General features: G+C 42.6%; 1 protein-coding gene across 1 annotated transcript; it reads right to left on the bottom strand.

Moving 5' to 3' along the window:
* Positions 1-1,026: 1,026 nt before the first annotated feature.
* On the bottom strand, positions 1,027-17,108 carry atf7a (activating transcription factor 7a). The gene is made up of 12 exons (XM_076095261.1): positions 17,037-17,108; positions 12,068-12,139; positions 9,474-9,570; positions 9,156-9,268; positions 8,548-8,712; positions 8,302-8,450; positions 7,254-7,347; positions 7,036-7,155; positions 5,170-5,319; positions 4,700-4,888; positions 4,157-4,262; positions 1,027-4,043 (listed from the first exon to the last, which is right to left on the bottom strand). Exons 2-12 carry the CDS (start codon positions 12,113-12,115, stop codon positions 3,811-3,813), a joined length of 1,464 nt encoding a protein of 487 aa, XP_075951376.1. The 5' UTR covers positions 12,116-12,139; positions 17,037-17,108; the 3' UTR covers positions 1,027-3,810.
* Between the last annotated feature and the right edge of the window lie 1,233 nt (positions 17,109-18,341).

Genomic DNA, 18,341 nt, shown 5'->3' with positions numbered 1-18,341 from the left:
AAGTCATTTAATTGTACCTAAATTCATGAAAAAATACTTACAAAAGGCCAGTGTGGCATCGCGACTGTAACCATTATAAAAAATAAACATACCCTTCCAACCACTTCCTCTGCAATTAAGGGCTGCTTACAAAAAGTTACGATTGTGTTGTCCTCATAAGAAACATGGGCACTGTCTTATAAGGACAACAAGCTTCAAAGCAAACTTGACATAACAGCATAATTGTAGTGCAGTATAAAAACATCAACTTAAAAGCAGGGCCATAGCAGGGATATAAAAAAAATGCTGAGTCAAGAGTCCAGCCTCTAAATACACACCACCACTACTCAGAAAACGTTATATATGTTCTACAGGTTGTCGTATTTTGTGTTTCTACAAGACCATGCCTTTAAACAACTCGTTTAAAGGCGCCATCTCTATATACGGGCGGTGCGAGTTTCATGGATTGAGTGTTTCAATACTTTCACAGTATTTATAAAGCACTGAGACCTGAGGAAGCAAAAACTCACTTTTTACAATATTTTACCGTTTAAGTAGATACTGAATCTATTGGTCAAGAAGTTGTCCAATTTAAACACTTTGAGTGTAAAACTAGAATGAGTCTATATGATAAGGTGTACGTTTTTAATTGTAGAATATAACCTCAGGTTCCTACAAACCACAAAGTACCAGAAACATACAGAAGACATGTGTCCTCGTATTAGCTACGGCCCTGCTTCAAAGTGTACCTTAAAACTACAACAAATATTATAGTAAAGGAACCATAGTACTTATGAGTTATTTTGCTCCTCTCTATGTCGTCATTAGTCACAATATAATCATGAAAGTCCATGAACACTGGGTACAGACAACTATGAACAAAGCAGACAGTGCAGTGTCCCAACATACAGCATATTCATCGTCTTTCACATCACTTCAACCAAAAACTGCATTTCTCCAGTTTCTTATGTGAGATTACAGCAAATTTAGAGAAAACATATTTTTGCTGTTGTGAAACTAAACTGACAACAAACAAACAAACCAAACTTTGTAAATGTTCATTAAGTATGTAGTTTCTTTAATTAAAACTGCAGCACTGTAAGTGTTCATAGTATTCCACTTTGACATGCATGGAAAAGTAAATATATTCATATAGTACAGATATGTACAGTACAAGGACAATTTTTGAAATTATCAGTCCAACAATGGGAGTGTGAAAAACCATTAATATACTATGCAACTTTCACATTGTATGTTTCTTTAAATTGCTCTTTTCACAACAATATGCCAAAAGACTTTGTTAGTTGACCAATTAAAAAATAAGTTAGAAGGACAGTCAAAAGACACGACCAAATTCATCTTTAAAGATATAACAAAATCACTTTTTGAAAGAGGACTAATGATGTTTTTTTCTGTAGAAAACCAAACAAACAAAAAATAAATCTCTGTGTTAAAGAAATGAGTTTCTATATTCATCAGTACAATCAGAAGCGTTATGACAAGAGTTGTATAGTGCTGAAAATAGCACACAACACAAGAAAACAAGAAATGACAGAAAAGGTGCCAAAGACATGAATTACATGGAAGCTAAATAGGGTTTGACTTTTCATTTCATATGAACAATCGTCTATAAGGGACTGCCAGCCAGATATAGGGCCAGCTGTGAAGCACAACAACATGTCGGGGTCTCCCATGGGACTGCAGGACTCAAGGTTCAGTCAGAGGTGGAAGGTTTTAAAGTTGCTGGGCACAGTCCCATTAATGAGTACAGTACAGAAAGGAGAAATATGATTTTTTTTTTTTAAAGGATCTGATACCTCTGACCAAGAGAACTGTAAAAAAACTGTAAATGAACAGAACAAAGCAACAATAAACTTGCATTATTTTAGTGCATAAAGACATGACCTCCTGTTAATGGACAGGTATCTTGTTTTTTGAAATATCACATCTTGCAAATATACGAATCGTATCAGACAAAAAGGGAAAGAAAAAGACGTACAGGAAGAAACACAAGGAAAGCAAACTGCTTGTTTAGGAGTTTATGAAAAAATATTGTGGTGAAATAAGTTGGTGGGATTTATAAAGAACTGGAGCCATTCATTAACAGTTAGAAGACATCTGAACGTGTTTCTCCCTCAGTGAAGATGTCTTTGCTGCGTCTCTCCACAAGATGACAGGCAAGCATCGCATCGTTTAACGTCACTGAACAGACTCCTGGTTTAATGAACCATTCATCTTAAAGGCTGTGAGGAATCGCCAATGAGTAAATCATGTTCCTCGTCGATAGATTTTTATTTGATGAAATTGACAAATTGATACAAATACATGTTTTAAAGCTCCATTGTTTTTCACATAGAGCAAATCTGCGTGTTCTTTCGGTGTTATCGGAGGCACCAACGTGATCTTAAGGCAAAACCGTCAGACATTGTATGTGAGACTGAGTGTAAGTGCAAGTAACAAGCAGGGATGTACTGTCGATTTTGTCACTATGACGTCTGAGTCACAAAATAACAGTAAGGCGATTTACTTCCTGTCCCCTAGAACAAGTACAAGGTGGTCTTTGGAGATTGAGATATCTGATTTGTGGTCAGTATGGCTTTAGTTTAGGTTTGGTAGAGAGCAGGGTGACTGGGTTCATCGCACTTCCAACGAGCAGCAAGGATGTGCAAACCATCCTGAGAAGTGTGAAAATAACAGTTACAGTAAGTCCAGGGCCCACACAGAGAAACACAGTCAGGAGAATAGTTTCATAGAAAATGGAAAAGGCATCCACTCACAAACCAATAAACAGCACAAGTGTCTGCTTTAGGGGAACGTAAGGAGGAGGGGAGAGGTTGAAAAAACTGTTGCTCACACAAACTAATTTAAGATAATACAATGTCAATCATTTTGGTTCTGGTTCTGTGGACTAATCTGGGACAATGTGCCAATTAATAACAAGAAAGTATGGAGCTGCACATAGCTGTATCAAGAACATAACACCCTAATAGTCACATGCTAACAACCCAGCTATTAACGCATCTGTTCAGCACTAGGCAAACCGCTATGTTGTGATGTACATAAATATATACGCAGAGAGCTTATCACACACACAATTTATTCATTTTTGTCATAAAGGGGAGTAATTGAGGTAAGGGTTTTTCGGGTCCATGTTGAGATCACCTTTTGGTGGAACCATTTACAAAAGGTTTGAGGGAGTATTTGAGATCCGAGTCCCCGACGTCGAGACAACTACTGCATTTTGGAGCCGAGGCTGTAAAGGGACGTCTGCTGTGACGGCATGTGTGGGTGTGTGCGCGTGGCTAACAGGTCGAGGAGCATGAGGCACAATTCCCTGCTGAAAACAGTGTGAAGCCCCGTGTGCGTTGTTTGGTATCTGATTTGATTGAGAATGTTTATGCAACACCTAGCGTGTTAGAAGCTGCGCACGTGTCCACGCGGGAAGTTCATGGCGGCATACACTCGGAGCGATGCGGTCCTACAGTCCAGTGGAGAGTGAAGGGAGATGAGCGGGGAAGCACAGAGTGGGGGAGACGAGGATGGGAGGTTGGAGTCCAGCCCCTGTAGTCTATGGCAAAGTGAACAGGAAGCTCTTTCAAAAGTCTCAGTCCATTCTCAGAAGGCTGCTGCTGAGCTTCAGGCCACAGCTCGGTGGCTCCGCAAGAGGGTCAGAGAGAGCAGAGGAGCACAGCGAAAGGGCGAAGGGGAAGATTTGGACTTCTACATCGGGGGAAAGTTAGGAGGGGGGTTCCGCTGCTCTTTTTTATCCCTGGGTGATGATTGTGAGCCAAGTCTGGGCGGTGGTGGTGGTGGTGGTGGTGGCATCGCTCATCATCTGGCAGCAGATTGAGACTGTGCAGCCATGATAATGTGAGAGGGTCCACTCTCAGCCCTCTGGTGCTGGCCCATTCCTGCCAGCACTGACATAGCCATGGCCTCAGCTGCTGCCCTTGAGCTCAGGCCGTTGTGCCCTGCAGAGGGGCTGTGTGCCAAAGAGCTGTGCTGGATCACCGGGGCAGGGGAGCCCGTAGGCTCGGAGGGGTCTCTCATGCTCTCTTCTGCAGCTGCACGGAAAAGGAGACGACACGAGGACAGATTTATACTTCAACTGGCGAAAGCATTTCACTTTTAAGAGGCTACCACAGGAGTAACATGGCATCATTTTAAAAAGGTTCACCTAAGTAGGCCGTCCTCTTCTGTAGGGTGGTCACAGGACAGTCCTTGTGGGCTAGCAGCAGCTGCTTTAAATGAGCCACCTCGTTCCGCAACAGAGACACTTCATTCTAAAGGATCAGAAAATAAGGACTTACAACACTTTTCAATAGTTCATAGAAAATTCGTATCATAGGTAGACTTACAGTACACCCAAAAGAAAAAGAATCATCCCTAACACTGTGTCATATAATTCAAAACAGAGAGACCGTGCAAACCTTTACTTCCCTAATGGATTATTAATGTTTTTTAGCTCTGCAGGGATAAAGAGTCTGGTTTCCACTACAGTACAGCTGGCAGTGGAGAAGTGGTCAAAAAAAAATAAAAGGTTTAAAATCCTGTAAATTCTTTTGTAAAATATCCCCTTTCTGCCTGAAACTGATTGAAAACACCTCACACACTTCAACAGGAAAGCCTGTCAACTGTGCACAGTGAGTGTGACTATGCACAAACCAACACAGGCCTCCCACAGGCCACATTTCATCCCACTCACTCGAGGCCCACTCACCGACAGCGAGACGTTCATGGTGCAGAGCTCCTCGGCCTTCTTCTCCAGAGAGCTGACCCAGTATTTGCGTTTCTGTCTGCAGCGCGATGCGGCGGCCCGATTCCTCTCGAGGAACCGCTGCCTTCGCTCATCTGGGTCATCTTCTGCCGTCCGCCGCCGCCGCCCACCTGTAGGCTGTGCTGGAGATACCTAGAGGGAGAGCAGGGTCAGGGGGGGGAGAAGGAAACAGAGAGACAGGGGGAGGGGAGCGGAAGAAAGACGAGAAAGAAAAAGGGAAGTTTGAGTCATAGCTTCATTATTTTAGTCAGAGCACATTATAGTCATCTCACTACAAGAAGTACAGCCCAGTTTCCTTGAACTAAAACAGTTGATATGCCAAACATCAAACAAGGTTCAGCTCAGTTACTTTGGGTGGAGTTTCCAGATTTAAGTAACATTGTTCGTGGACGTCACATTACAGTCTGGTATACCTGAGGTTGTGCAGGTGACGGAGCATCTGGATGTTGGACCAGCAGCTGGCTCTGCTCCGCCCTCTGAGGTACCATGGGGCTGCCGCCCATGGCCATGAAGCCCATGTTGTATCCTGACGGGCTCTGCTGGGACAGTGCTGCCTTCAGACGCTGCAGGAAAACAATGACATGACCAAAATCAATAACAAGAATACACAGCCCAAACCAACAGTGTTAACTGTTTTACTGCAAGAGCTCAGTTTTTAACAACATATTAAAATAAGCACCAGGTTTTACTGCCCTTTGCCTCAAGAAATACCAGCTTCTCTTGGGGCATGATGCGTTAATTCTGCAGAGTCGTGTTCCCATGCTGATCTGACAGTGTCACACAGTTCTTATTTTTTAAGTTTTCAAGTTCAACTCTGGAGTATTTGTAGCTGATGTGAGCCGACTAAAGATGATGTTGCTTACTGATATGGTGGTTTACCCAGCTGGAAGTAATGGCAGCGAAGGCGTACAACTGGTCACCAGCGTATTTAAAGTTACTGTGAGGACATTTTAACTGGTTATGAGACAGTGTCAAATTAATACTGTTGACACTATATGACCTACATAAGTAGACGTGACCATCTGCAAGAAGATTGTCTATTTCTTGCCAAAATCAACACAAAGTTAAAGTTCCTCGTAGTAGCTTTAAGTACACAGCAGCACAGTTTGACAACCATTATTTGGTAGTAAGAGTCCCACAGCTGTCTGAAATCACTCCCTCATGAATAGTTCATTAAATCTACTGTATCCTACTTTATTTACGTTTCAGAGTGTGTACATGTATGCACTATATAGTGCCCTCAGAAACTCTGCAATGGAATACAAAAAGTAGTAAGCCCTAGTTTTTGCAGGATGTCCCGCTGTGTTGGCACTAGTTGACCCTACTCTGCAGCTTATTGGTCGATTCAGCACGTTGAATTAGCGGTGGAGCCCGTTGGCGAGAAAAAATGGCTCTTGTACTCTTGGTATTCAGCTGAAGCCAATCAGTGCACAAGTAGAGAAACGGAAGTGAGGAAAGAAAGCGTTAAGATTGAAGGCAAACTCTGCTTTGTTTCATGTACTGTAGGTATCACAACTGCTTGTGTATCTGCTGTCCTAAGGCTTCCGTTTGCCCTTCATGAATGACAAATACAGACGACCGCCACCTGCTAGTATGGAGAGATTTCCTCTGACGCAGAACAAGACCCAAGGAAGAGCGCCGGGCCTTGAAGGCCAAACTGGGGAATTACAATTTCAGGGTCAGTCACATGATGCCATTGGGCCCAAAAAGTCTGTGAATCCTAACTTGTATTTGGTGAATCAACTTCTCAGTGCGATCACTTGAATAGCCCTTATTTAAATCATTATGTCACCAAAACTAAAAAGCACCTAACGCCGAATCCAGAGTTATTTTCCTTCAGTCATGTGAGGCCGAGGCTCGGAGGCAAGGTGGTGCTAGTGCGCTTACTCTATGCGCTCATGGATGACGAGGATGGACAGAAGATCCGTGTTATGTTATACTTAAAAGTCCAGCGCTGTATCCAGTTCTCTTTCTACATCCATGGAGCAGAACATACGTGCTCGTTGGCTGTGGTCTCTGTGGTGTGTTCAAGTGCTACTTTTTGGCCAAGAAACCGGCCACGTGAGGCGACCCAACAGTCAGTCAGCCTCGGTCGCCGCTAGTTCTTTTGATGTCGGCTTGGTATGCCTTAATGCCTTAAGGGTTCCATAAACAAGTAGCTGCAGTAAAAAGTCATATGATGAACAAACTAAGGCAGTGCAGAGGAAGGCTGGAGGGTGAAGGTGGAGACAAATGGAACAGATAAAGAGATAAAAATAGAGAGCTAATCTAGTGCTGACCATCTTGGCCTCTGAGTGGATGCTGTAGCCAGAAGGGGAGTTTGAGCCGCTGCTGCTGCCTCCCAGAGGAGGACCGGGCATTCCAGGAATGTTGGGTACCATGCTCATGGTTCGGGCCAGCTGGAGACCAGATAAGATGCACAAATACACACGTTTTCTCAAACTTTCTTCGTTATAAAATTGACACTCGACATATTTAGACTGTGGGTGTGCCTTACATTTATGACGGAGGGTATCTGTACTGGACCAGGGAGCACAGGCACTGCCTGACCAGAGGGAAGCATCATCATGGGGTAGTGGCTGGTTGGTGAGCTAGACAGGCAGACAGGCAGGAACAGGAAGTTCAGTCACGTTTGTATGAATAACTATTTTATACGACAAAGATTTTGTAACAAAGCAACTATCACCTCTTGGGAAAAAATGATCCACTTCAACCCCACAAAATCCACACGTGTGATGGCATTCTGGGTTTGGAGGGTTCACTCACAACATAGTGGAGGTTCAACACATTGTTGGGACCAGCAGATAGAGAAGATGGGAAATGTGGACTACACTAAATGTGTATGTGTTTGGGTTTTTAAGATGTTCTACTGAAGCAAAATAGTCATTTCAATAAATGATTAGAAAGAAAGACAAACGTTCCTTTGACCACTGCTTCTGCGAAGGAGGAAGTTCAGATTTCCAGTTTTGTAGAATACACTTTTTTCCCAGCTGTCCCCGGAAGTAATATAGGAATAAGTATTTGTCATTATGGTTCACATTAAGTCCTTGTCTGTCTCCTAAGATCCAGACCCTACGGTCAGATTAAATCTAGTCATTCTAATGACGTATTTTCAAAATTGTTCCAGATAAGAGCAACTCCGAAGCATATGAGGTAAATCTCCATCAGAGGTTACAGTAGAGGCTTTCTGGGACATTTTGCACAGTTTATGTGGAGTGTGATAGGTTTTATTAAATATATGAAATTGTTTATACTCTTTGTTTAGCTGAGATTAGCACAGCATGAGACATTTGAAGGATATTACACTAATGGTTATGAGTGAATTTGCTTTCAAGATCCGATTTATCAATCGACAAGATGCTGTTTAGATTGATATAAATATAAGACGTCTGACCTTTTGTAGTGTACAAGTATTCACGAAGCTATTGCTTTTAAAAGAGGGATTTTGGTGGCGTATATAGAAAGCCTGCATAGCTGTTGCCGACCCAGTGTCTAATCTGAAAATATCTGCGGTTCTCAGAAGTCAGTAGAAGGACTTTACTCACCCCAGAGTTCGATTGGAAGGTGGTGTCTGTGTGATGACAGAGGTGGGTGACGGCATGGTGGGCTGAAGGGCATCGAAGCCCAAGTGTAGTGGGAGGGAACCTGGACGCACAATAGTCGGGGTGGGGGCCGAACTTCTGGGTGGCGTGTCCTTGGAGGATAGCAGTGAGGTGAGTACACCGTTTAGAATCCGCCCTGTTCGCTACACACTCATGTGATCCCCCCCCCCTCCGCCCGTTCTGTCCTACCTTTCCTTTAACCAGGGGCTCGTAGTAGCTGTCCGAATCTCCAGAGTAGGAGTCAGGGCTGCTTGGAGGCGAGGAGTCGACCTCTACAGGTTCCTCTTCTTTCACCTTCACGTCGGATGCCGTCTGCATGCTCATGTCCACAGCCACAGAGTTGGAAGCAGGGAGCTGAGGAGGACAGAGGAAGGAGAGAGAGAGAGAGAGAGAGAGAGAGAGAGAGAGAGAGAGAGAGAGAGTGTTAGTTCACATGACTTATCAAAGTTAACAGACGACATTACATTGAGAAAGTAGGCTGGTATTTAGCACATAAAGCAAACAACCACAGAATCAGCGAACACTATTTTGTACAATAAAATGATCACTGATCTATTTAAATAAAAATCATCTCAAGAAAGTTAATGCAACAGTTTAGATTATACTGATAAAAGCACAAAGCAGGAATTTCTGAAAGCAATAATTTTTCACTTCAACACTTGAGGTAAGAAAGAAGGAAGTAGAACGTCCTTTTTCACAATGTGGGAGTCTTGTAGGAGATTCCATTGGTTTCTGTTATTAATAATAACAATAATACATAAAGGCAGCAACACATATTCAAACGTTGGCTTTCTTACAGAGTTCTTTGCTCTCTTGTCCTCCTCGTCTTGTTCGAAGGAGCTGGCCAGCTCGTTGAACAGACCGACCTCCTCGCAGTTCTTTAGGAAGCGGGTGGGAGTAGGTGTCTGGTCTGGCAAAAGGGAACGAACAGAGGTAATTATTCAAAGTATCGCTTTCACACTCGGCATTAAATATAGAAACCCATGTCATCAAATGTGTCTTTGGAGCAGTGCTAATAGACACTGATGTTGAGCTATGCATACACAGTCAGGGGGGGGATATTTAACAAAGAGGTAGAGTAATGCTGTGGTTTCGTTTAGACGGTGAAACAGTACCTGCAATAATTACAGAGTCAGTCCTGGCTGGTCCAAATTTCAGTGTCATCTCATGCTTGTGTTTGTGTACAGCCAAGTGGTCCACGTTGGTAAACCTCTGGAACAAGTGGACAAGAAGAAGAGAGGAAAGATAAGTAGATTATACGAAGTGGCTGATGGGTAATGGTCTACCTGTAAAGAGCACTGTCTTGGTGGTGTTCAGTTCCTTACGTCTAAAATCCCTGAATGGGCCCATTATAGCTGCAGGACACGGGCTCAAATATCTCTACACAAACTAGAATCATCTAGAAATCATCTGGAAAAGATGATTCAAAGGGCTTGCATGGCGAATAAAATATAATTTTAACAGCATACGAATGAACGGCGAGACCAATGGTTGAAAATGTCTACGAATTGATGAGGTCTGAAAACCAGCGGTACGGCAAAAATAGCAAAAGCAAATAAGTTGACACGGTCACATCAGATGCTATAAATGCAAGTGTAAGAAACCATTGTTGTCAAACTAGTGTGTGTTAAAAAACCAATGGAGCTCGACTGTGTTCCTTCCTGCGTTCTATGTGCTGTCAGGTATCCACAGTGGAAGCTGCAGGAGCTCTGGCACTCGGTGCAGACCGGACCTTCTGAAGAGAGCTCCGGCAGCCGTCGGCTGAGATGCGGCGCTTCTTCTTTGGAGAAGTGGCGGAGGTGAATCAGTCACAGACGTAGGAGGAATAATCTTAGCTCTGGTACCGGCCTATTCACCGTTCGTCCGCAGCCTATTTTGGGAGTTGCGTTTGCAGTTGCGAGTTCATACGTGAGAGAGTGAAGTGGAAACACAGTCAAGTGTCAGGGGGCTTATTTTTAGCTTCACCAATACAACTACATGTCTCATTTGTCTCTTTCCTCTGAACAGGGCGGCTGGATCTTGCAGAGGAAACTATCTCCAACTGATCTCCCTGTAGGAGATACTGGCAGGTGGGATTTCCCCTCCCCACAAAGTAGATGCTGGGTGTTATATTATAAAATGGGGGAGCTGTTGTTGTTGTTGTTGTTGTTTGTTGTTAACTTGGTAAAAGGAAAACCCGGAGCAAAGCCAGGAGTCAGTCATCTGCGTTCTATTATGGGCATGATTCAGACTTTCCTGGTAGACAACTGTTGCTTGTAAAGGGCAGGAGCAAAACAGCATTGGGACATGATGTACACAAATAAATATCATCAAAGATGATAAATATAAAAGCAGCACGTGTCTGAGATTCATAACAATTTGTACAATGATACTTAAGCTGGTATAATATGTAAGACTGGGTATTGAAAACTGTCAAGGACGAAACGTTTTCAATCAAATGCAAGTGCATAATGATCATTATCGTTGGTGCTACGTAGAGTGCGTGTACGTAAGTCAAGTCAATTAAACGTTTATGGGGCGCAAAATCACAACAGAAGCTATCTAATGACACTTTTATATGTAGAGCCGGTCTAGACCATACTCTTTAATATACAAAGTCCCAACATTCCACCATGAGGAAGCATAAAGATAAACTCCCCTTTAACACAACCGGGCGTTACGTTGAAGGCCATCTGCCTTGACCGGTTGAGTCGAGAGAGAGAGAGAGAGAGAGAGAGAGAGAGAGAGAGAGAGAGAGAGAGAGAGAGAGAGAGAAGCGTTGAACTCTTTGAAACAATAAATAGAAAAGTAGCACTTTCCACCACAATGGCTAACGCAGAACCTGGGGCTGTGGTACAAAGGGAAAGCTACACAGTGTATTGTAGGAAAAGGTCATTGAAGGTCATTGATTAATACCATGTTGTACCAAAAAAAGAGGCAACCAAAGCATGTGCTACCAGTGCAAAAGTTAGTCTGGATAAAATAAATAGACAAACAAATCGTCATTTATTCATCCGACACACACGTTTCGCTGCTTTACATGCCTGTTGTTCAAACCGCAAATCCCGTGTACAACAGATCGCTTCTGATCAGAGAATGGAAGACGGCTTATGAATCCCAAATGTTTCTTAAACCACATAAAACACTTTCTTCCTCCAGAGCCCAGGAGACATACTCAGCTGAACACAGGACCAGACAGATAATCCAGCACATGAGACATGACGTTTCCTTTGTTGAATAATCATGAGTCCTAGAACACACTTTTTTATTTTTTTTTATTTGCTATGATATAAGGCCACCCTCAGACGATGCACCACGCTACTGGCATGTGAGAACACTATCGGCACTCAGCTGAGTCACGGCCACGGCTCAAACCTGTGTCTGCAGGCGCTAGAAGTCAACAGCCACAGGTCGAAAGAATAACTGATTACTCACTGGAGCTTCCACTGAGTCACTGTTGAAAGGAGACAGCATTGTCTCACAACACAGCGCGCTAGCTAGAACGCTATCTGAAGTCTTTTCAGGGACTCTTGAAGTTTTATTCCAGGCAAATCAAGTGCCTTTTGAGGTACTATATCTTTTCTCTTTTAAATTCTTTTAGAAGTGTAATACATTCAATCATGATTAGTTGCAGTCAGCTGCTGGAGAGTACTGATGTGGACAACAATATCACACAGCATCACACGCATGCACACACCTGGAAGCCAGGACAAGGAGGGGTAAGACTTACCTGTCCACAGCCAGGAGCACTGCACACAAAAGGTCGGTCGTCCCCCATTTTTGCGAAGAGCTTGCAGTGTAACTGTGGGAGAGGAGAAGAGGAGAACATTGCTGCTGCTTTTCTCGATTCGCCAAGTCCTGAAAATAACAACACGGGGATGCTGTGGCTTGTAGTCTTTAGTCTGAGCAGGAAGCTGAATGCTGTTTAAAAATAACCCTGGCAAAGGAGGAAAACATGCACCGAGGCAGCGAGACCAAGTTTCCCTGGTGATACTTCCTTCACACAGGGGGGGCTTCTGGTTGGCGAATGAGAAGCCGCTCACACGAGAGAGAACGACGGCTACCGTTCACACAAAGACCCCTCCCCTCTCCTTCTGTCTCATTTTCCCTCACTCCCAATCCCTCCTTCTCTCATCACCACTCCCTCTCCTCACCTCTCTAGCACCTCCCAACATGTTACCTTCTCGCACTCCTCATTCACCATTCGTCATCTCCAGCCTCTTTCTGTGAACTCTCACGTGACTCCACAGCACAGATATATTGAAATGACCTGACCGTGTACCTCACTGGTACTTGTTTTTCTTATTAAATACAAGCGTTTCCTGTGTTGAGATGCAAGTTTACTGATGGCGACCAAAACATTATTAGTGGAGAATTATTAATAGAGAGAGGTATTTGTGTTCAGTCTAGACAACCTCTAAACTATTGCTATTATTTTATTTATTACTGAACTTTGAATAATATAATGAGTTATATCATTTAAAAAAATATTACATTACATCCAACGTCTAATAGTGCGTAATAACGCTGCTGCTATAATAGGGCTGAACGGTATGATCACAAATCTTTACCATAATAAATTGTCATATCTAAAATGATCAATGTAATGATAATCATTTTCAAATACATCCCCTACATTAGATTCCCTTGTCATGCTGTCTTCTGATTTGTCCTGATTCATCACAGTTTGATCACTTTCACTTTCAGATCTGGGACTTAGGGCTCACTATGTGACTGGTCGTTATTCTGATTTTCAGTATATTTTGGTAGATGCAATATATCAGTAATTCAATAAATTAACTCAATTTTCCAGCCCTATGGTATAAAAACACAACATGGACTATTTCATTAGTGTGCTATTTGTTAACACTGTAATAACAGATGCACTTCCAAAGCTTTCCACAGGACTACAAAGCAACCACCACATCCACCTTCTCCTCGAGTAATGCTAAGAGTTAAATATGCACATGCTCATGTTTGGTTTCTCCTCCTGTTGTGTCTGAAGCTGAAGTGACATAAACTAAAGCTGTGGGAGGCTCACTGCTTCTATCAGCTGTCTCCACACACACACACACACACACACACACACACACACACACACACACACACACACCCCTCCCTTCACCAAACCACCCTGAACAGCACTCCATGTGAAGACAAACTGACGTTTAGACAACGAACTTTGGTCAATGAATTTAAATCAGGGAATTGAAGGTGGATCATTAATGTTTTAGCACTCTCAACCTGCCCAGAGTGACTTCTGGCAGCTGTTACACAACACTGTCTACAACTACCAGCATGCATTGCACCTTTATACGTAGACACCTTTCAATAAACAAAAGCCACTGACTACTGAAATATTCCTAAAGGTTTCTCTAAAACACATTCATGAGCTGATGAGCAGGATGGTGCTCTACCTTAATAATTAAAGACTACCCCCTTCAAGATTCACGCCTTAGATGTCTTTTGTGATCAGCTTCCTAAACTTTAACTTTGCCGATGACGATACGACAGCAGCTGAACTTCTGTGTTGTTCTGACTTGTTTTTAAGCTTGCTTAATCACGTTCATTACATCAAATTTCATATGCACTGCTATTCCGCAAACTGGAAAGCGACGTCGGTTTAATGTGTTTAGTGTCGTAGCTGAGTCACAGACCACGTTAACCTCTGCTGTACCTACTACACGGATTGAGCGTGTAGCCTCACATTATTGAGTGGGACAGATTATTCATTATGTTGGCGAGGCATAAATGTCTGAAAGTTTTCCCAGTGCTGAAGTCAGTATATTTTCCTCCTTCCTCCCCTCTATTTCTCCCTTCGCCGAGGACAGTTGCCCCTGAGCCAACACATGATTACTGAAGCCGTGCGCCGAAATGCAACGCTCTCCCATGACGCCAGAGCAGCAACAGGCCCGACCGTTGTGTCTCTCAGTCTTTGTCCCTTCTCTGTGCAGATCAGACGGCCGATAAAGAGGAGCAGTCTGATTTTCTTCCAGACCTCCCATGCTCTGGAGAAAGGCAACAGGTTGGTGACAGGGCCCTCGCAGAGTGTTCCCAATCCGCTGAGTCTATTTGGGCAGAGATGTGTCTGCAAACGAGATGCTCGTTATACCGAGGGTGTGGACCGTGTGGGGAAGTGGACACATCTGGCGTGAGGAGTGGGAACAGATTTCAGAGTTTACATCTTACTAACCACATGCTTCGACATTAACTTGGCTGCCTGCCGGGCACAAACACGAAGAAGTGGGATTTGATTTTGTGGGAAGTCCACCATATATTTCAGACGACGGTTGTGGAAAATACCATTTGTTTTCCTATAGCTGCCCCGACCAATCTCTTCACCTGATTAAAACTGATGGGTTGAATCTTTTCATCTCATCAGCATCTATTGCTTGGCTTCGTGGTAAATCCGTCTATCTTGAATGAAATCTTCAAAAACTGCAGCGCTATCTGTAATCCTGCGCTGAATTCACGTAAATACAGAAGGAAGTTTCTCTGGTAATTCACGGCTTTGACTGTCAGTAGTGTCTCACTGAGAATAAACTCTGAGGGTAATTAATGAGTTGACAGTATAAAGTTTTACTACACTCAGACTTAAACTCTGCGAGACACAATAAATCAGTCTGCTAGTAACATTAGTGATGCACATCATTGATATGCATTACAGACATGGATATCAAGTTCACCTATTTTGCCTCCTTTCATCCAAGGTGACAGTCAAAGTGTCCTAATTCCTGTGCCTCTCATTGAGCTGCTGCCAAAGTCCCACCGTTAACTTGGATTTCTCCGACTCAGCAGGTGTAGGGGAATGAGTCGCAGCTATAATCAGCCACAGCCATCTAGTGTTTGATGCAGCCTGCTAGGAAACTGACTAAACAAACCGTATTAATAGCTTGTACTGCAGCCATAACTCTGGAATCTGAGGCTTGAATTGCCAGAGGGTAGGGGAGACCCCAGGAAAAAAAAAAAAAAAAAAAAAGGAGGGGGAGGTAGAGAGCGAAATGGTGAAATCGCAAAAAAGTCGGTCAGTGATCGATCAATTGAAGGATGTAGGATATTTGCTGGATCACATGTTTGGTCCTGTAAATGTGGGCTGTGAGCTCCAGAGATCTCAGCTGTAGCTGGACATGTGCAACAGCCGATATGTATTTATGTAAGCAGAGTGAACCTGAGATTTGGTAAATGGAACAAATGAAATTCTATATCTTTGTCTGCGTAACTAACAAGGCCTTGAAGCTAAATCCATGCGGAGCAAGCAGACAATGCAGGAAAATACACGATGGACCGAGCCAGAGCTGTTTTCTAAAATTAAATCAAAAACACTGTGCTGCAACTTTTATAAACACTTGCCGAGAGGTTTTGGCTCTAATTCAAAAGAAAAAGACCGTGTCACTTGATGTTTGGTGTCTGAAGCCTGCTCAGCCTCTGGTGCAGACATTCATTTAACTAAACCCTTCATGCTCAATCCTCTACAACACTGTTCATCTAACACTGAATCAACAAACCAACAATAAAATGGACACACTTCAAATCACATCTCAGCCAAAGGCACAAATTACATACATGCTATACATATATTTTTAAACATTAAATATATTCACCATATGTGTAATAAAGTGATACTGTTTAAGTTGCAGCAAAGAACATTTCTGTTGCATAAAAAATGAAAACTTACATAATTACTAAGAGTGGGTCAAGATGCTTGGTTGGACTAAACAGGCTGCAGTTTTCTCTGGTGTAACTCTATGTGATGGAATGAGGTACAACTCTGCCAAAAACATGACCTACATTCCTAATGAAGGTGTTGACATGCATGGGGATGCGGATCCTGGGGGCGTTCAACAGCTCAAATTGCAATACTATGGATATCATTATTACGAGAGACTTTGGCTTCTTTTAGTGGCTCTTCTTGCCCAGACCCAGATTATCATCACCGCTTATTGTGCCGCCAAAAAAACAGACAAGGCAAATGTTTTTCGTGTGGTTTCGGCCATTTAAAAAAGAGGGCGATGTCAAACACATATCCAAAAGTTCTGAAAACTTTAGTTCCTTCTTCTATACTACGCCGACTGATCTGAAAAAAAGTTGAGTCTTTTTCAGCCTTCATTACCGTCTGGTAACATTAGCCCCGCCTTTTCCCGTAACAAGACTGCCTTTCCTCTTCAGCCATTGGCTGTGAAGCGCGTCAATCAACAGACTCTAACGTACGCGACGCTTAGGACCCTGTCAATAACACTGGTTAGATGAATCTGATTGGTTAAAACCCCGAAATCAACTTTTAGTATCCACGAAAAACTAATGGCTAGCTGGTGTGGCTAACGTTAACAACAGGCCGAAGGCACGTTCAAGATGTGTAATAACAGCGCTACTACCAGCTTCAACGATGACAACGAACATACATCAACATTAATACAGTCATATCCGCAGTGAACCGGTGTAACGTTATTATAAAGGCGTTAACAGTCAAATTCACAAAAACAGACAACGTTAGCACTTAAGTTAAGTTAGCGGACTGACACTTGAGTGCAAAGCGAGACAGTAGTGGGTCCGAATGAAACAGTTTAGACAATTCAATATGCGGAGAGTTTTGGCGACAACAAACACCGACACTGTCGCGCCAAACGCTACTTTGTCATAGTTTAGTATAGTGGACTTATCTATGGTGAATATAAAGCGTAATAAAGTGTTTACAAACTCACCCTTGCGCCCCTCTCTGTGGCTCCCCTCTCCTCTCCTCTCCCTTGGAATTTGACACTCCCCTCGACGTCAAGTTATCGCGAGAGTTCATCTCAGATCTCGTCGCCATATGTTAAGAAATGGATCCAGGCGTTGAGAGGAGAAGCTTCTGGTCTGCAGACGAGTATCCCCTGAGGTTGGACTTAAGTCACATGTATACACGGGAACATATTACATCTGTCAGTGTAGATGCTGGATATAAATAAGCAAATTGTGCCCTCAGCATGTGGTAGACCTGTCTTAAACTACCCTATTAAAACTTGTAACCCACCAATCAGGGCGCCATATTTGGTAGCAGTCATTAATGCATATTATGTTATGTAAACATTGAGATTCCTAATCAAGTCACAGAATTTAAGCAGTCAAAAAACGTCAAATATACATAAGATTAACAAACTAAACAGACACTTTACATACACACAAAATACTGAATTGGAAGCTCATCTTAACTGTCTGCATGGCGAAAAACTTCAGTGCTGTACATCAAGGCACCCATACACATAAAAAGTAGAAAAGTACATAAGTGTTGAAGACTAAACTAGAGTGACTTAAAAGTCCACTATGTAATACAAAATAACTAATTTCATGCTATATTACAATTAATTAAATAGCGGTAGTCGCTGCCTAGCATAAGGCCCTTTCATTCGTTTTAATAAAGTAGAATAATTTAACTCAAGACTGAAAAAAGGGTAATTATTCAGTATATTTGTTTTTATGATTAAAGAATCCCCCCTAATAGTTAATCACAATTACAAAATTAACTTTATGTATTGGATGGGTGTGTGGTGTTTTTGTGTGACTGTGCATTTAAGAACATGTGGCCCATGATTAAGATACTTTATATTGATATGGAACTTTTTCTTATGACGCTCATTAGAAGTTTAGCTTGTCATTGAGGGAGTTTGTCCTTATCCAAATAAAGTGTCATATGCTGTACGGATTGTAAAGCCTCTTAAGGCTAACTTGTGATATTTATTTCAATTCTTTCCGAATCTTTGTTTTGTTGACTGCTATAATGTGTCATACCTTACATGATAAAAGCAAATAATTGAAACTATTGTACCTATGAACATTTGCAATGAGGGGGGTCTTTTCCCCTCTTACTGTGGTTTCCTTCCTGATATTCTCAACCTATTCTCTCTCATGGAAGTGGACGTCCTGACTGTGGCAGTAAAAGGCAGCATGGTGTACAAGCCTAAAACAATAGGCCAAAATATTAACAAGATATTATTAATGGTTGAACTTGAGATTGTTCCAAATCAGCTCTT

Source organism: Anarhichas minor, unplaced genomic scaffold (genome assembly GCF_050575085.1).
Source record: "Anarhichas minor isolate MPS153535 unplaced genomic scaffold, ASM5057508v1 ptg000003l, whole genome shotgun sequence".
Lineage (NCBI taxonomy): Eukaryota > Metazoa > Chordata > Actinopteri > Perciformes > Anarhichadidae > Anarhichas > Anarhichas minor.
The sequence above is the reverse complement of the archived record's forward strand: the minus strand, read 5'-3'. Positions and strand labels throughout refer to the sequence as shown.